Raw genomic sequence first — 20,184 nt, 5'->3', positions numbered from 1 at the left:
ACAAAATAACAAGCTGAATAGAGATGGAACCGTTACAGAACAGGATGGCAAAATGTTGCGACTTTAGGAGTTGTGTTTCTGGAAGAGGTGAGTTTTGAGTGCTCGCTTGAATGACTGTACTGACTGAGAGTGGCGAATGTGAGAGGGGAGAGAGTTTCATTGAGTAGATGCGCAAAATGCAAAAGTGCGTTGTCCATATGCTTTTGATTTTGTGTGTGGGATGACTAGGGTGCGGCTATCAGAAGAGGAGCGGAGTTGTCTAGCAGGAGTGTATACAGTGAGAAGTTCAGAGAAATAAGCAGGAGACGAGGCAGAGAAGAAGTGAAAGCAGAGAGTGGACAGTTTGTATTCAATGCGGGCTTGGATGGGTAACCAGTGGAGTGTGCGGCGAAGTGGTGTGACATGATCTTTTTTTCGTGCTTTGAGGATCAGGCGTGCTGCAGAATTTTGAACTTTCTGTAGTTTGTGCAGGAGGTAGAGTGGACAGCCAGAGAGAAGAGAGTTACAGTAGTCAAGTTTAGAAAGAACAAGAGAGCAGACTAGAGTGTTTGTAGTTTGAACGGACAGAGTATGGCGGATGGTTGCGATCTTGCGGAGTTCAAAGTATGCGGACCTACAGATGTTGGAGATGTGCTTGTTGAGTGTCATGTCTGAGGAGATGGTGAAGCCGAGGTTTCTAGCTGAAGAAGAGAAAGAGATGTCGGTATTGCCTACTTGGACAGACGAAGGTTGAGAATTTGGGAACTTAGTGGACTTTTTCATGCACAGAAGTGCCTCTGTCTTATCATCATTTAGTTTTAACTTATTTTCTACCATCCATGACTTAACATCTAAGATACAGGTCTGAATGGTCTGGATGGCGGCATGTGTCTCAGCGGGGGAACTAGGCTTATACAACTGGGTATCATCAGCAAAAGACTGGTTTGAAACGGAATGATTTTGAATGAGGGCAGACAAGGGTTTGGTGTACATAATGAAGAGGACGGGGCCAAGTACAGAGCCTTGAGGGACACCGAAAACAAGGGGGGCTGGGGCTGATCTCTGGCCATCGACAAGCACAGCCTGAGTTCTATCCGTAAGGTAGGACTCAAACCATGCCAGCGCTGGACCAGAGATGCCATACAAGGTCTGGAGCCTGCTCAGCAGTGTGACATGATCTATTGTGTCAAACGCTGCCGAGAGGTCCAGTAGGGTGAGCACAGACACATCACCACCATCCAGAGCAGACAGAATGTCGTTGGTCACCTTGAGCAGGGCAGTCTCAGTACAGTGAGAAGGACGGTATGCTGACTGAGAATGCGAGATCAGATCATGAGTGTTCAAATACACTAACAGCTGCTTTAAAACTACTTTCTCAATGATCTTTGACAAAAATGAAAGGTTAGAAACAGGGCGGTAGTTCTTTAAGACATTTACATCGAGATTGGATTTCTTAAGGAGCGGTTTCACAAGTGCAGTTTTGAACAATGATGGAAAAACACCAGACAACAGGCTATCATTAACAATCTGGGTGAGAACAGGCAACAGAAGATCAAGGTTTTCAACAAGTAATGGTGTGGGCAATGCATCAAGTGGACAAGTTGTAGGTTTGGATTTCAAAATAATCTCTCTAAGGTCCTTCTCACTGACTTTCTGGAATGCTAAAAACGTACAGGCAGGGGAAGCATCAACATGAGTGGGTGCAGCAGAATTAACAGCTAGCGTGTCAAGTTCTGATCTAATATCAGCTACTTTCTGGATGAAAAAATCACTAAAAACATCAGGCAGCTCACTAACAGGAAATACAGTGGGGAGTGGGGACACCTTAGTGCGGCCAGTCAAGCGGTTGCAAATATCAAACAGTTTCTTGCTAGAAGAACAAGTGGCAATCTGAGTCTGCAGAAAAAGTGTCTTAGCGGAGTGTACGATCTTGGTTACAACGTTCTTGGTGTAGTTAAAAATCTGCTTATGTACAGTGAGACCCGTCTGAAGGCACTTGCGCTCAGCACGCCTACGCTCACACTTTGCATCACGCAGTTCCTCACTAATAGCAGGGTACCACGGTGCTGACTTGGACGGACGGACACGGCGACGCAAACTGGGAGCATGGACATCTAGAGCGGCACGGAGTACAACTTCAAGCTGATCAGCTGTAAGAGAAGGGGACAGCGCAGTCTGCAGCTCTTCCCTGAAACTATCTCTATCCATGGTACGCAGACAACGGACAGAAGTGAAAACAGTGTACACATAAAGGGGTATATTCTGCACATAGCTTTCAGACCTGGGGGATCAACAAATTTCGACCCTTATCCCACTAATTAGTCTTGCAGTTGCAGTTACTTGCACCCATCTGGCCTCATTATTTAGGATGGGCTTGTGTTCGACTCCGAGTACTGCGAGAGAGAGAGAGAGTAATATATTTGTTCATTTGCATCATCAAGCAATCAACAATAACGAAATTGAAAAACAGATGATTGTGGTGCTAGTCAGTATAAGTATAAACACCCTGTTTTTGTTTTGTTAATTTTCACTCGGCCAATGTTGACAGTAGGCCTATACATTTTTCTTGACAATTTGTGAAGGTCTGCATTTGTTATTACGTTACGTATCTGATTTTTACTGATGTGAAAGAGAACCAGTAACTGGTCAAATGACAGGCAACACCGTTCAATCTAATTTCAGCACAAAATACGGTTACTGGTTAGTGTTGGTTTAAACCAGTCGCGAGGCCGCCATTTGCTTGGCAGCTTGAACTTCTGCCTAAATCGTGTTACAAATGTTGTGAACATAATGATAAACTGTCTCATACCTTTACATCCTTCTCTGGTGGCATTCCAGCTCCTGCCATTACAAACAAGTAACACTGCCACTCTGTTACTTGCACAAATAGAAATTAGTTGCGTTATTCGAGAAGTCTCAGAAAGGCAAGCTCTTTCGGTTTACCGCTTCCGCTTTCACAACACTTGGCCGTTTGATGATATCAAAGTCATTTAAACAATTTGAGAATAATTCCGTTTGAAGATAAACATGATCAACGTACACAATCATCAAAAGATTTGGCAGATTTTGTTTTAAGTTTAACGGCTTAAAAAACAGACAGAAAAAGATAAACCAGAAAATGTATCAACACAAGAGAATGTCAAATAAAAATGAGAAGGTATAAACACCACCGAAATCAACCAAACCCGGTGTGGCGTTTTCATCTTTCGCCGTGTTGATATTTCGATTCTCGGCCTCGTTGATCTAGTATAAACTCTACACTGAACAAAAAAAAACACCCTTCGATGGTACTGATGAGCGACCTTGTGTACCTTACATTCATGGGGCCAAATTTGTCCAACCAATTTTGTTTATTTAACTTAGAAATTTGATTCATCCTAAAATGTTTCCCTTCTTATTCAAGGGACGTAACCACTCGGTACACGTTTTCGAAGAATTCGATTTTGGGAGTGAAATCTATTAAATTTCACCACCAATTTTCTTCACATGCAAGAAACTGACATGCTTTTCGTCCATAAATAATTTCACTTCTTAATTTTACCAGGAAACAACATTTCAGTCTTGAGTATATATCGAGGGGGAAATACTGTAACACGAGAAAATTACTCCCACGAGATTTTTACTCCGGAGTAAAAATGTCGCACGAAAATGTTACTCCCTTTACGAAAAAAGCACTCCCCCATTACACAAAAAAATTACTCCCCACGACAGGTGAGTTCCGAGTAAACATTTCGTACACAAATGTTACTCCCCTGACGAATAAAAAACGAATAAATTACTTCACCCTAACACGAGCAATTTAACTTCCCATGCCAGGTGTACGAAATTTATACTCCCTTGTCCCCTGTTAGTCTTGGTGGTGGAAGGGGTGGAGGGAGGGTAGCGCGACATTCGTTTGCGCGAGATCACATTATTGGCATTATCCCTTCGCCCGCATCATGATTTTAACGTACGAGATTTGGGAGTAAAAATTTCGTGGAGGGAGTAATTTGTTCGTGCCTTGGGGAGTTCTTTTCTCGTACGAAAAATTTACTCGGAGTAAGAATTTCGTACGAAATTTTTACTCCGGAGCCGGAGTAAATTTTTCGTGGAGTAAAAATTTCGTGTTACACCGGCTCGGCGGCACTGAGTTGAAAAACTGTGATCATGGGTGACGGGGCCCGGTGAAACTTACGTTGCGCTGTTACATTATCAGTGGGGTTTTTTTTTTTTTTTTTTTTTGGGGGGGGGGGTTTCGTTTCAATCAATGCGGTAGTTCAGTTGTTTGGTTTGTATTCGTTTGCTGGGCTGATGCAATAAACTTCAGCTACTTCTTGCCTGGTTCCGAGTCCAGGCTTTTCGGGCGCTCCGGCGCCTTTTCAGAGTAGTCACCGTGAGTTTCAGTCAAGTTATACGTCATAAGCAATAATTACTACATTGGTTGCCAATAACTTTGCGTTGATTAACGCATGAAAAGGAGGTAGAACTTAACACGTTTCTTATGAAGCGCCTGTGCCGTGGCATTATGAAGTCAGTTACTGACGCCGGTCGTGAGTGTGCGGCACGGCCCGGCGCGCCTCAGTGCACGTCACATTGTCCAACGTGTCATATCAGTGTAACTCAGTCATTTCAGGGCCGCTCAGAAAAACAGGCGCATGTGCACCGAAACCACAGATATGTAGACTATTCTATATCTCTGTGACGTAGCCGGGTCAGTGACCGAGTTTAGTGCACACAAGTTACACAAACGAACGAAATCTTTGTGACTGACCGTGCACAGGAAAACTGACATTCTGTTTTAGAACCGTATTGCGCCAACGGCAAACATGCACAACGCTTGTGATAAAAATTAACGAGAGATGACGGTTGTTGTTGTTGTTGTTATACGTGTTGTTGTTGTTGTTGTTGTTGTTGTTGTTGTTGTTGTTATTGTCAGGGCCGGACCAAATGAGTTGTAAGGGGGGGTTCCTCCTTTTTTTTTGGGGGGAGGGGGGGCAAATCAGCGAAGTGGCGAAGCCACAAGCGCGCGCCTGCAAAGCAGGCGCGCGAACTAGGGGGGTCCGGGGGCATGCTCCCCCGGAAAAGTTTTGAAAAACGGTTAAAATCTGTGCAATCTGGTGCATTCTGGGCCTTGTTTTGAGGGTTAAGAGCAGCATTGTTTTGGTGCTAAAACTAGTAAAAACAAGAGGCGAAGCCTTCAAGGCTCACGTAAGAAATCGACAAACAGTAACACAAACTCAATCACTCCGTCACACATACACACACACACACACACACACACACACACTCGCACGCACACACACACACACACTCGCACACACACACACACACACACACACACACACACACACACACACACACACACACACACACACACACACACACACACACACACACAGTAAGCATAGGTGAAACTGTGCAAGAAAGCGAGACCCTGGATCTGCCAAGTAGTCTCGGCCCGCTCACAATAACAATGACCGAGACGTTCAGTAATTCCTTTGCGTGACGTCTAACCCTCTTACGTCATAATGTGACGTCTTCAAATAGTTTCTATCACACACGTCAAACACTTTTGACCGAGACTGACGTAATCCATAGACTCGGAAATGTTAAAGTTTCTATCACACACACACACACACACGCACGCACGCACGCACGCACGCACGCACGCACAGACAGACAAAGTTTATCATCGCATAGGCTACACTTACGTGAGCCAAAAATCAACACTCAAAGCAAGGTACATGCTTTTTCCAGGGGTGGGGTTCCGGAACCCCTGGAACCCCCCCCCCTGGGTCCGGCCCTGGTTGTTGTTGGGCTATGATTTAGGTGCACGGGCGCGTCACTGAGTCTGCACCCACTTTGCCCGACGTGTGGCATTGTAACTCCGTGTTTTCCGCTCAGTTATAACCGGCGCATGTGCACCCAGACTGACCGAGTTTAGTGTACACACGTTACCAGGCCCTTCAATCAGGAGTGGGCTTATGATATGCTGGGTGATCTTAGAATAACCCTTTTTAGCGGATGAGCGTATGATACGAAGAGCGGGGCACGAGGTGAGTGTCTGCAGAAAAAATGTAATAACTCCTAAAATACTAATTATCCTGCAACCATATTACAGTTGTCAAAACCCGAAATGTAGCGCTACTTATTCACGTTGCTCTTTTTACAAAAAAATGCGTATCTATTGAATAACTATCCAAAACACAAGGAAGGTCGCTGATTTGTGGTCGGGTGCTCTTATGAAATACCCCCTGTGCGCTTATGATAGCTTGATTTTTCGGATCGGATGCGCTTATGACTGGTTTTTCGCTGCGCTGCCTAGTTTTTTGCTTGATGACCTGAATGATCTTAATTAAATGTTCTCATTTTACAGATCATGGATTATAGATGTTACCATTGTGGAGAAGGGTTCTCCATCTTCAAAGAAATCATAACCCACACAGTTGATAAACATGAAGCACATAAGCTTCGGTATTGTTTTGTTCAGCTTTACACGGAGTGCCTAGAACTTCCGAAAAGAGGCTGAAACGGAAATCTTCCCGGCTGTCAGGACCTACTGAACCGAGCAGGGGAGACCGCGGTGTTCGCCAGTACTTCCGTGTTGACGAAACCAAAGTGTTTTCCCATGTCAGACATGGGATTGAGCTAGAGTAGCTGATCAAGTTAAGTGTGTGTGTGTGTGTGTGTGTGTGTGTGTGTGTGTGTGTGTGTGTGTGTGTGTGTGTGTGTGTGTGTGTGTGTAGGACATGCAAATGTGTAACATGCGAATGTACTGACTAAACAGTATGTCTTTTTTATGCTGTGAGACAATGTTAATGATAACCGGGATATATTATGACCTGACAAGGCTTCAATGACTGTACATGCAATTTAATTACAGTAAATTAATAATGTGTGTGTATGCGTGTGTGTGTAGGACATGCAAATGTGTAACATGCGAATGTACTGACTAAACAGTATGATGTCTTTTTTATGTTGTGAGACAATGTTCATGATAACCGGGACATATTATGACCAGACAAGGCTTCAATGACTGTACATGCAATTTAATTACAGTTAATTAATATTAGAAAGTAAACTTATGAGAGAGAGAGAGAGAGAGAGAGAGAGAGAGAGAGAGAGAAATTAATATTTTGCAGTTTTCTATGCTTTTATTAAAACCAATGATATGAAACTAATCTTGCGTCTTCATAAAACCAAAAGGAGTAAAATTAAAACTCTAACAAACAAGTGTTTATTTCCTTTTCACAAAGTTCATGATAACCGGGACATATTATGACCAGACAAGGCTTCAATGACTGTACATACAATTTAATTACAGTTAATTAATATTAGAAAGTATAGAAAGTAAACTTATGAGAGAGAAAGAGAGAGAGATTGAAATTAATATTTTGCAGTTTTCTATGCTTTTATTAAAATCAATAATATGAAACTAATCTTGCGTCTTCATAAAACCAAAAGGAGTAAAATTAAACTCTAACAAACAAGTGTTTGTTTCCTTTTCACAAAGTTCTGAACAGTAACTTTAAAGCGGTTGCAACATCAAAGGTGGATAAGAATCCTTAGATGTTTTTGTTTCCTGGGCAACCCTGCATCTACTTTTGACATGACGATCTCTTCCCTGTCTGAACTTGAACTCCACGCCACAAAACTGGCACCGAAACTCTGGCATTCACTAGTCTGATTGTCTACCCGCACTTAGAAACAGGAAGCATGCATGTATCCCCTGCACTGGGAGGGGGTGGGGGAGCTTTTTTGCTTAGGTGAGCTTTGTAGGGAGCTATCTGTACCCACCAGTGTAGGATCGGCTTCTAAACACTACTTCTTGGATTTAGTTTTGTCGTGTGTGAAAATGTTTACCAACTAAAGCAAAATAACTGAGCAGTCTGTAATTATTTCTTTCAGACAGAGCTCATTCCTTTCAAACTCTCATTGTTGGCTCACGTAAGTGTAGCCTATGCGATCGTAACCATAGATATCCCTTGACAGGATCGCCAACTCTGCGCGCGCGCCAACGCTGGCTCTGTTTCGAACTCCCGTCTGCGGCTGCGAGAGGTTTTGACAGTAACTTTACTTCCGGTGCAGTCTTTCAACACATGGAGAAGAAGGAGAATTTCGAAGGGGAGGTGGAGTTTGTGGCTGAGGTATGTGAAAAGCAAACAAAGCAATACAAAAAGATCATTGCTGATGATTGAAATGAGTCATGTGAATCAACAATAAAGATTGATTGTGGACGGCACGTCATTATTTTTGTTTTTAACACTTGAAACGCGAGAGCATCTGACACACTGGTAAATCCGAAGCTGTGCACTCAAGCGATCAGCAGATCGTTTTTCTGCAGAATTCTCGTTCACATCGGCCACTATTTTAGCTCAGCGAACCGACAAATTTGCAACAGAACAATTTCTGAATGTTAGAAATTCGGCTGTAGATTTATAGATACCCTTTCTATTCCATGGTTGTTGTTTTTTCAGGGGGAAAGTACCGACATCTCAATCGCTGAAAAGATGACAGCATCACCACAAAAGAAACTCCAAGAATTGCCAAAAGTAAGTAAAAATATTGACAGATCTATGTAAAAGACTATGAAAATTTAGAACTGGAACAACAGATATTCAAGAAATAACCGATAAGTGATATATTATAACTGAACCATTGATTGATTTGAATGTACATCATGCATGGAAGTTAAAAATGGTGCAGGAACTGAAGTCAGATCAACACATCAAAAAGATCATGGCAATATATTTGTTTTCTTTCCCCTCCAGCATAATTCTGTTTTGATATATGCTTGATGTCTTCTGTTGTTTTTAAATTCATTGTCACTTCTAAATTGCATGCTTTATTGCAGAACGCTTGTGCATGATCTACCAAGAATGACAACTGCCTTTCGCCGGAGCTCAGAGGGCTTGTCGACCAATTCAGTAATTGAAAAGTAAGTTTTTGAGTAAGGCGATATAAAAAAATCAGCTTGCAAAGTCCCAGTACCTGAAAGATCACTTTCATTCATAGTTTTCGAGCAAAAATACTGCTTCGTTGCACAGAGAGGCTACTGTTTACAAATATTTTAGGTACATGCCTGCCACTACAATATTTCATGTGTTTTTTAGGATCATTGATAGCACATGTCATAGTTGAAAGACATGATAAGGATTCATGAAAGTGGTTTGTCAACACGTTCTATAACGACAAATGGAATAAAAAATTTAATATGTTCACATCCATTCATGTAAAGTGTAGTTTTGGGTTGTTGTCGTGTGTTGTTGGTTTTGATTGTGTGCATGCATCTACATCTTCAATTTCACTCTTGGGTTGATTTCTGCTATATTTGTGTGTTGTTTTATTTATAATATTTTATTTTCTGTGTTTTAGGTGCAGATCTGGAAGAGAAACTTCTGCTTCTTCATGACTGCCTAGTTCCCTGAGGCAAGGTTGGGAATGCTGCCAAGGAGAAGGCGTGGGCCAGGTACTACTCTGCTTTTTCAACCCAGCATTCAGGCATTACTGAGTTGACAGTATCCCCTGCAGTTTCAGCCTGGATTGCCTTGAACATGTTTATACTGTTGGTGTCTTAAAGGCCTATGAAGAAAAACTAGGGAACCAGTAAGTGCATTAGAAATCAAAGAGGATGAAGAGGACAATGCAAAGTATGTTGGAGGATGTGTTGCCAAAAAGCTAAAACAGAGAGTTTGGTGTCTCCAAAAGAGTGCGTACAGAGATGAGAAATTGCAGTGTTTGGAAGCCCTGACTTGCGCACCTGAATCCTACAGTGAAAAGAGTGAAAACACCCCTGACATGACAAGCATGCTGAACAAGGGCAAACTGACCTTTGTCAAGCCCAATGTATTGCAGATGTGTCTGTCCATGCAACACAAAGCAGAAATCTTAAACAGAATGAGGCAAAGCGTTGATGATATCAAATAACCAAAGGGAAGTAATTGCTCTTTATTCATACGACATGACCGTGTAATAGAGTAAGCGAGAGTTGTACAAAACCTTTTCTCCTGGCACCTGAGAGAATAACAAGCATTGAAATATACAAGCGACTTTCATCCTCTCGTGCCAGGAGAAAAGGTTCCGTACAACTCTCGCTTAATCTATTACACATGTCGTATGCATAAAGAGCGATTACTTTACTTCCCTTTGGTGATTTGATGTCCATGGAACATATTTTCTGGGAAACCTGTGCATCAACACACAGGCAAAAGCAGATGACTTTATTGAACCATGCAGGAACAGTGATGCTGTTCCGGTGTGTTTTTATGACACTTTGTATTCATTTGATCTTTCACAAGCTGTTCAAGAAGACACTTTGCAAAATGTTCTGTTTTTTTTTTAAATAAGACTCCACCACAAAGTGAAGACAATGATGGACAAAATGAAATGTACATGGAAAGAAAAGACTGAGGAAAAAGCTGAAAACATACAATGTTGGACAAAATGAAATGCACATGGAAAGAAAGGAGTTTGAGGAAAAAGCTGAAAACATACAATGTTGAGAACAATCAGGAAGGATCTCTGTAGTGTGTTGTGTATGATCTTTCTTCATGCAGTACAAACTATCCTATCTGATCAAGTGCATGTACATTGAATTTGAACTTCTTGATTGTTGTCTTAGGTGTCGATTTTTTGTGTTAAAATCTGCTGTCGTTAAAATGTACTTCTCTTCCTATTTGGTTCAGTATTGTATCACATGGCTTGTTCAGTGCCTGTTCTGTATTTTCATGAGTCCATGTAAATTTAAGTCTGCAACATGAAAAATTTAAACATATTCATTTTGCTATGGTTCAAACCTAATTCCTTTATGTACTTGTTCAAAATATAATTTTGACAGCAATATATTTTGCAAACAGTTTTCATTTCAAAATCAATTGTCAGCCACTTAATAAATGTCTTGCATCGATGCGTCTGATTGTTTTTATGTTGACCACTATGTACACTGGAATTTGCTTTGCTTTCCTAATAGAACATGTTCAGTCGCATACCAGCAACACTTTGTTATAACCTTGAATGGTTGAAAACAACGTTAAACACCAAATAAAGAAAGAAAGAAAGAAAGCAACACTTTGTTAACGTTTGAATGGAATTATAAGTTGTATGAACTCAAATAGAGCATATGTATCTTTGGTCACAGTGACACTCACACACACCATAGTGACAATTAATGCAGGGCCGGACTAGGGCTACGGGGGGGGGGGGGGGGGGGGGGGGGGGGGTTATGCAACCCCCCCTCCCCAACCTAAACATGTACCTCACTTATTTAAAAAAAATGTATTATTGTTTATTTTATGCCGTTTCATGCAAGGAGCGACCATTTTCCTATCTCAGAATATGACCTACCCTTCCCCTGACCCCCACAAGGGGCAGAGAAACATCCCCCTGGACCACCACTGGCAACCCCCCCCCCCCCTCCTCTTTGCTTAGTCCGGCCCTGTAATGTACCAACATTCACTATCTCACTCAGTCTCAATTCGCACAATTTGACACAAGAAAGATTCCTATTCATACACATGCATATATTTAATCAATGAAGTAGATACATTCTCAAACAAAGTTTCAACATGTTGCACCCAAATTAAAGCATAAATTCTTGTGACATTTAATTTAATTAATTAATTAACGGGAATTAATCAATGCTTTAATTTGGGAGTTTGAAATTTGTTGCAATAATTTCTTGGTCAAGTTTATTTACATTCTCTGCTAAAGAGCTTTACAGTCAAATCCAATTTTCCACACCTAACCTATAAAACACAACATTCCAAATGAAAAAAATCAAAACAAGAAGGACAAAGCCCATACGACTCACATGCTTGACCTTGACCTTTACATGACCTTGACCTTCAGGGTCAAGGTCAAATAACTAAACCTAGCAATGACATCATACACTAAGAACTGCTTTACACATTTTTCCTACCAAAATACATGTGACCTTGACCCAAGGTCATCCAAGGTCATGCAACACAAAGCTGTTAATTCAAGACATAGGAAGTACAATGGTGCTTATTGGCTCTTTCTACCATGAGATATGGTCACTTTTAGTGGTTCACTACCTTATTTTGGTCACATTTCATAAGGGTCAAAGTGACCTTGACCTTGATCATATGTGACCAAATGTGTCTCATGATGAAAGCATAACATGTGCTCCACATAATTTTTAAGTTTGAAACAGTTATCTTCCATAGTTCAGGGTCAAGGTCACTTCAAAATATGTATACAATCCAACTTTGAAGAGCTCCTGTGACCTTGACCTTGAAGTAAGGTAAACCAAACTGGTATCAAAAGATGGGGCTTACTTTGCCCTATATATCATATATAGGTGAGGTATTCAATCTCAAAAACTTCAGAGAAAATGGGAAAAATGGGAAAAATAGCTGTTTTTTAGACAACATTTATGGCCCCTGCGACCTTGACCTTGAGGCAAGGTCAAGATGCTATGTATGTTTTTTGGGGCCTTGTCATCATACACCATCTTGCCAAATTTGGTACTGATAGACTGAATAGTGTCCAAGAAATATCCAACGTTAAAGTTTTCCGGACGGACGGACGGACGGACGACTCGGGTGAGTACATAGACTCACTTTTGCTTCGCATGTGAGTCAAAAATCATTCTCTTGGCTCAGAATTGGTGTTGATTAATTGTAACACAAAGCGATTTACTGAAAATGTTACTTGTCACTCACTTCAACACTGTCGCCAAGCCAGTCTAAACTGCAGCACGCTGCTTCAGGAGGGACTTTTTCCTTTACACTTTAAATCCAAACACCATCGGCTGCGTAGAAAAATCACTGAAAATGCTGACTCAAAGTCAAACCTTAACCAAGCTGGCCTCCAGGCTCCAGCACAACAACCTTAACCACCTGGTTCCCCTCGTTCTTCGCGAGGCACCATGACTCGGGAAGCTGCTGTACATCACGACACAGTTCTTCAAAGTTGTAGTTGCAACAACCTCTGGCAATTCTGGTGCGGGACGGAATGTCTGAAAAAAAGCAGAACAATAAACCCTTAGTAAAACTAAATTTCTAGAGAAATAAGTCTAACTGTCCATACAAATAGCTGGATGATAGCTATTAATGGCAGTTGATAGACGTTTGAAGTTGAACGATTTGGTGGAGAATAGGTCGACAAGCTCTCTGAGCTCCGGTGAAAGGCAGTTGAAAGGCAGAAAGAACAAGCGTTCTGCAATAAAGCATGCAATTTAGAAGTGACAATGAATTTAAAAACAACAGAAGACATCAAGCATATAGACTATATCAAAACAGAATTATGCAAGAGGGGAGAGAAAACAAATATATTGCACTGATCTTTTTGATGTGTTGATCTGACTTCAGTTCCTGCACCATTTTTAACTTCCATGCATCATAGACCTATCAATGGTTCAGTTATAATATATCACTTATCGGTTATTTCTTGAATATCTGTTGTTCCAGTTCTAAATTTTCATAGTCTTTTACATAGATCTGTCAATATTTTTACTTACTTTTGGCAATTCTTGGAGTTTCTTTTGTGGTGATGCTGTCATCTTTTCAGCGATTGAGATGTCGGTACTTTCCCCCTGAAAAAACAACAACCATGGAATAGAAAGGGTATCTATAAATCTACAGCCGAATTTCTAACACTCAGAAATTGTTCTGTTGCAAATTTGTCGGTTCGCTGAGCTAAAATAGTGGCCGATGTGAGCGAGAATTCTGCAGAAAAACGATCTGCTGATCAGCTTGAGTGCACAGCTTCGGATTTACCAGTGTGTCAGATGCTCTCGCGTTTCAAGTGTTAAAAACAAAAATAATGACGTGCCGTCCACAATCAATCTTTATTGTTGATTCACATGACTCATTTCAATCATCAGCAATGATCTTTTTGTATTGCTTTGTTTGCTTTTCACATACCTCAGCCACAAACTCCACCTCCCCTTCGAAATTCTCCTTCTTCTCCATGTGTTGAAAGACTGCACCGGAAGTAAAGTTACTGTCAAAATCGTCTTTTCCGCTTTCCGCTCGCGCGCAACGAGTTGGCGATCCCGTCAATACACATCTATGATCGTAACTTTGTCTGTCTGTGCGTGCGTGCGTGCGTGCGTCTGTGCGTGTGTATGTCTGTGGTAGAAACTCTAACATTTGAAGACGTCACATTACATTGACGTCACATTATGACGTAAGAGGGTTAGACGTCACGCGAAGGAAGTACTGAAAGTCTCGGTCATTATTATTTTGAGCGCGCCGAGACTAGTTGGCAGTCGTGTCCTTGTAAGTAGGCTACATGCAGACAGACAGATCTAGATCTAGTGTCTCGCTTTCTTGCACAGTTTCACCTATGCTCTTTCTGTGTGTGTGTGTGTGTGTGTGTGTGTGTGTGTGTGTGTGTGTGTGTGTGTATGTGTGTGTGTGTGTGTGTGTGTGTGTGTGTGTGTGTGTGTGTGTGTGTGTGTGTGTGTGTGATTAAGTTTGTGTTACTGTTTGTCGATTTCTTACGTGAGCCTTGATGGCTTCGCCTCTTGTTTTCAATTATAACTTCGAAATTGTGATCGAAATTCGGCTTTTCGTTCATGCTGCCGCTGATTTCGTGTGTGTATCTGCATGTATCGCATTTACTGAAAAGTTGCTGAGATATATGTATGAATTCTCATTTACACCCAGTGTGTAAGGAAAACATTGAATACATTGACCTTTTTCACGACAGACAGATAACTACAGCCTTTACTTGTATGTAGATTGATGTTTTTCCTTTTTATATTCCTTTTAAAATTGATAAATATTTTTAAACCTTTCTCGGAACAGCTTTCGCAATTCATGTCCACCCACAGGCGCCGGACTATTCTGAATAACAGCGACTGCTCAAAGAACAACACCTTAAAAAAAACATGGCTTTAATTTAAATGTAGCAGCATTAACACTAAATGTTTGTTATAATGCAGTAAAACTATTACATATCTGATTATTCTTGTTCACCTATTTCGTCTCCTCTACCCCCGTGTATTGTATGTGCCTCTTGTTTTATCAGTTATGGACTGGGCAGAGCTGCGACTTCGGCTCTCAGTGTCAAATTTCCGAAGGCCGAGGGAGGTGTTTAACTAACCGTATCAGCACGCGCGCTTATCGTGCATTCCGAACGCGTGTTCTGGAGTGACTGACAGGGGCTCAAGTTCTCCCTTCCTTAAAAATAAGGGAGTCTGGACTGGACCGCGTCTTGGTGCATGCTTCAGCCTGTGCTGAGTTAAAGCCTTCTTCGATGGGCACACTTTGGGGCATTCATCGCACGGAAAGCTCTGTGGTTTGCTGCTGCAGGAGTGCTGTGCAAGACTGGTCCTGCTCTGGTAAGTCTTCTTACAGGCAGCACAGCTGAATGCTTCTTCTTTTCATGGCCGTTCAAGTCAGTGAGACTCCAGCGCGACTTGACTAACCAGCGCCTTTTTACAGATGAAACACTGGAAACCCTCTTCGTGAGTAGCCCTGATATGTCGCCTGAGATTTGGCAAGTGCTTGTAGGTGTTTCCACAAGCGGTACACAGGTGAGTCTTCCCCCTGTCCTTCTTCGCAGGCTTCGCAGGCGTGCTGCTGGCTGGGGGTGGTCCTGGGTCAGCCTGGGTAGTTTCCACTTGAATCTCCTGAGATATGTCCAGGTCAATACCACTGCCGTCCATGATCCCAGAATACTCCATCTACAAACAGAACGCATCTCAAACCCTATTAGTGTTTTTGTTTTCAAATCAACATTCCTTTATGAAAGTGGTGTGTGTTTTAGCTAGGATAATGAGCGTGAAATAATTGAGAGATGTCATTGAGGCTGCATTTTTGTCTAACCCTTTTTCTGTCTAGGCGCAATAGTGCAATTCTGGCTAGTTTGTCGGCAGTATTAGTAGGAAGTATAAAAAGACACAAAACATCTCACTATTGGTCGTACATTTGGTGAAGCAGAGAACTATATTATCTCTATACCTTCCTGTCACTGGAAGCAGCAACACTTGAAAGCATAAGTTCCCTTGACAAAAGTCATGCAAAGGGCTAAATAAAATAATGTGTAACATACGTTTTAGTAGCAACAAGGTAGCAAGAAAGTGGGAACTAAGCAGCGCAGCGAAAAAAACAGTCATAAGCGCATCCGAACCGAAAAATCAAGCTATCATAAGCGCACAGGGGGGTATTTCATAAGAGCACCCAACCACAAATCAGCGACCTGCCTTGTGTTTTGGATAGTTATTCAATAGATACGCATTTTTTTGTAAAAAGAGCAACGTGAATAAGTAGCGCTACATTTCGGGTTTTGACAACTGTAATATGGTTGCAGGATAATTAGTATTTTAGGAGTTATTACATTTTTTCTGCAGACACTCACCTCGTGCCCCGCTCTTCGTATCATACGCTCATCCGCTAAAAAGGGTTATTCTAAGATCACCCAGCATATCATAAGCCCACTCCTGATTGAAGGGCCTGGTTACATGAACGAACGACGGAAGTGGTTCTGACACTGACACAAAAACATTCACACCAACAAAGACGCACAAGCCGCTTGTGATAAATATTAACCGTCTGCTAGCAACTGGCTCTTAGTCATGATAATAATCTAAAAGAAGCCCACCCCCTTACCCAGCAAAGGCACCTCCCCCCCCCCCTTTTTTTTTTTTTACCAAGAGAGACCTACGATACCCATTTGAAATCAGTCTAATTAATGCCAGCAACATCTGGGAGGGGGTGGTGGAACAAGGCGCGCGCGTGCGTGCGTGTGAGTGTGCGTGCCGCGTGTGTGTGCCAGTCAATCAATCGATCGATCATTGACTTTTTATAGTTGTCCGTTTACCCCCTTTTCTTTCTAAAAGAATAGAGCTGTGGCACTTTATTTCATAATTTGTCAAACTCGACGGATTCTAGAATAAAGAAATAAAATAATAAAAAAATAAAACATCTAAGTTAAAAGTTTAAAACTTATGCCCGACACACAAAATATGACCACAGGGTAATCAAGATTTTTTTTTTTTTAGACCAGCCGAAACGGATTGTCTTTCCGCAAAAGCATTTTTTGGCTTAAAAATTAAAAATAAAGTCAGTAAAACCAAACAAGTTCCTGCGTCTGGCCACCAGGCACCTATAAAGATACTGCTGGGGTGTGAAATTACTGTTAGTGCTTAGATGTTTGATTGTTATACAGGGGCAAAACAGTTAGTTTGTAAGGGGGGGGGGGTTGCACTTAGAATTCAAAAGTGTAAATCGAGGGCGCGCAGCGTGCCCGCGAGACTGCCAGGGGGGTCCGGAGATATGCCCCCACACCCCCGTAAAAATATGTGTCCGAAGAAGCCAAATGGTACTATCTGGTGCCTATTAAGCTTAGAAATTGCCACGGAATCATTTTAAGAAATTCCCAAGTAAAAAATATTTCTCTTTCTTCTTTTCTTTTTGAGCTGGAGGGGGTGCACGTGCACCCTGTGCACCCCCAGGACTGATCCACCCATGTATACCTTTGCTTCTATAAATGAAACAAATTCACATACGAAAGGGACTCTGCAGCCAGAAGGTAAGACTTGGTCCCCGACTGGTGAACGTTGACTTTGACTCTTAAATGTCAGGTAGTTTGAAAGCTAACTGGAAAGAAAGATAGTGTTTGGTCAACTGTGGTACCCTCTCAAAATCGACGCAAAACTTATACCAGTCCTGTTTAGCTTACGGCATATCAGTTTTTGAAGCACTATGCGTCAGCTCTTAAGCGATGTTGGAGAGTTCCAGAAAGTTGGACTTTTTTCAGAACGTGTACGTGTTCATCCTGAATTCAGGTCAAAATGAGTTCGGCTCATTCTCTCCCTGACAGGATGCCTTGAGTTTCCTTGTCTGGCAAGAAAACCGATTTTTTTTTATTTTAATTTTTTTTTTTACATATTTAGAGCTTTTTGTAATGTATTATTGATATATAAGCAGGTTCGCGATCGCCGATAATGATGTTTCATGGTGTTTTGTAATTTTTAAATTACAAAGGAATTGATATATAAGACAGTTTCAAGCGAGCTATTTTTCGCGGCTGTATTTACTGTGCAAACAACTCTAAATATGGCAAAAGTGTCACGTGATAATCAACCGTTTGGTTTCGGCGCTAACTGGAGCAGACGATTTTTTCTGTAACCAGTTGACAGTGATGAAACCATATATTACGGTCTCCTTCCGGCAGCAGTCCCAAAATTTCGACTTGTTTTGACCTTAGAACGATGTCTTTATCATAACTGTGAAGAACAGAACGGAGATCACTGTCGAAGTAGGCTAATCTGCAATCATTTTCGTCTCGCGAACACTGATCTCAAATTTAGATCAGTGCTCGCGAAAACCATAATTATGGGAGATAACTCTGTATTTTTGATTTGATAGATTCGCGTAGGACTGTAGCGTCCGGTCAGGGAGAGAATGAGCCGAACTCATTACACCCCCGGTATAGGGGTGTGTATAGGTTTCGGTCGATGTGTTTGTGTGTTTGTGTGTTTGTGTTCGCATATAGATCTCAAGAATGAACGGACCGATCGTCACCAAACTTGGTGAACAGGTTCTATACATTCCTGAGACGGTCCTTACAAAAATTGGGACCAGTCAAACACACGGTTAGGGAGTTATTGGTGGATTAAGATTCTACAAGGACTTATAGAGGGACATATTAATGGTCAAAGGGAAATAACCTTCTCAGTTGGTGGCAGTGAGAATGGTTATTTCCCTTTGACCAACGGGGGTGTTTTTCCTACCTCGGAGGAATTTCTTGTTTTGACCTGAGTTCAGGATGGTACGTGTTGTGTCATGAAATATATTTGTTACGTCACACGTTTGACAAGATGAAATCTAAAAACAAATAGTCTGCCAACGTTCCAAAATTCAGAATACAAAACCAAGAAAGGTATGTTATAGGAACGATTAATTGTGACAAAACAAAACGTTACGGTCACTGATCACTCTTCGTCTTTATATATGTCCACTTAAACGACCGCTGGGTCGAAGATCAGTGACCGTAACGTTGTTGTTGTTATTGTTGTTGTTGTTGTTGTTGTTGTTGTTGTTGTTGTTGTTGTTGTTGTTGTTGTTGTTTTTGTCACAGGCGTTCCTAGTACTGTGATATACCTTTCTTGTTATTTTGAGTTTGACAGGATGTACACGTGGTGTGTAAGTGGATCAAGTCTCTTCAACGTACGCCATCTGGACCTCGGTGTAACGTCCTTTCCGGACGCTCTTCAGAGACTATCAGTGCTAGAAGGACTGGGTTCACAACACGTCGATGACCTGCATCTGTTCCTCAGTGTCTTGAGTGCAAACGGAGACACACTTGCGAGCAGTTCGATTACTTCACTAGATGTTGCCATATTTACTTGCCAGTTTGTTGAACCCCTGTTCTAAGACCTCAAAAGTGAAGAAAATGTGTTTTTTAAACTGGAGGGAATCTTAAAATAGAGATAAATTCACAGATTGTGTGAAGCGAACTATTTTGAGAAACGGGTCTTAAAAAGATGGTCTTAAAAGAGAGGGTCTTAAATTAAAGGGAGGGCCTTGGAACGGAGGGCCTTGGAACGCAGGGCCTTGCAGGAACGGAGGCGTCACTGCATATCATAGTTCAGTGTTCGTAGTGGTATATCTTCAGTATTGTCTAGGGCGCCGTACACCGCAGTTGCTACAGAAAGCGAAGGTGCGAAACATTGCCAGTAGAGAATCAAAAACAAACCTGATGTTCTGTTTCTGAAAACAGTGCTCATTCATTATTTTGATCTCGTTTTATAAAATTCAATTAAGTAAAGGCCGAAAGATTTTTTGTGTTTGTTTGCTTAACGCCCAGCCGACCACGAAGGGCCATATCAGGGCGGTGCTGCTTTGACATATAACGTGCGCCACACACAAGACAGAAGTCGCAGCACAGGCTTCATGTCTCATGACAGTCACATTATTCTGACACCGGACCAACCAGTCCTAGCACTAACCCCATAATGCCAGACGCCAGGCGGAGCAGCCACTAGATTGCCAATTTTAAAGTCTTAGGTATGACCCGGCCGGGGTTCGAACCCACGACCTCCCGATCACGGGGCGGACGCCTTACCACTAGGCCAACCGTGCTACTTTTGGTGATAATGTATACCAAACAGTGCTCGTACTTTGGATATTCACACAAAAGTGTCAATGAACTATGGTGAAAGTGTCAATGAACTATGGTGAAAGTGTCAATGAACTATGGTGAAAGTGTCAATGAACTATGGTGAAAGTGTGCAGTTTTCATTACACCATG

At 41.8% G+C, this 20,184-nt stretch overlaps 1 protein-coding gene and 1 long non-coding RNA gene across 3 annotated transcripts in view; one reads left to right on the top strand and one right to left on the bottom strand.

Annotated features, from left to right (window-relative positions):
* Positions 1 to 2,953, bottom strand: part of LOC138948739 (nuclear pore complex protein Nup214-like) — a 78,101-nt gene extending 75,148 nt beyond the window's left edge. For both annotated transcript variants that reach the window (XM_070320343.1, XM_070320344.1), the window contains exon 1: positions 2,789 to 2,953. In XM_070320343.1, coding sequence (XP_070176444.1) covers positions 2,789 to 2,827 — 39 coding nt within the window. In that variant the 5' untranslated portion in view covers positions 2,828 to 2,953. The remainder of the gene's footprint in view (positions 1 to 2,788) is intronic.
* A 3,225-nt stretch (positions 2,954 to 6,178) lies between these two features.
* Positions 6,179 to 11,020, top strand: LOC138948738 (uncharacterized). Its single transcript, XR_011450071.1, has 4 exons — positions 6,179 to 8,105; positions 8,436 to 8,510; positions 8,813 to 8,896; positions 9,334 to 11,020. It is a non-coding gene; the product is annotated as an uncharacterized lncRNA (long non-coding RNA).
* Positions 11,021 to 20,184: the final 9,164 nt, after the last annotated feature.

The sequence above is a fragment of the Littorina saxatilis genome, linkage group LG15 (genome assembly GCF_037325665.1).
Source record: "Littorina saxatilis isolate snail1 linkage group LG15, US_GU_Lsax_2.0, whole genome shotgun sequence".
Lineage (NCBI taxonomy): Eukaryota > Metazoa > Mollusca > Gastropoda > Littorinimorpha > Littorinidae > Littorina > Littorina saxatilis.
The sequence above is the reverse complement of the archived record's forward strand: the minus strand, read 5'-3'. Positions and strand labels throughout refer to the sequence as shown.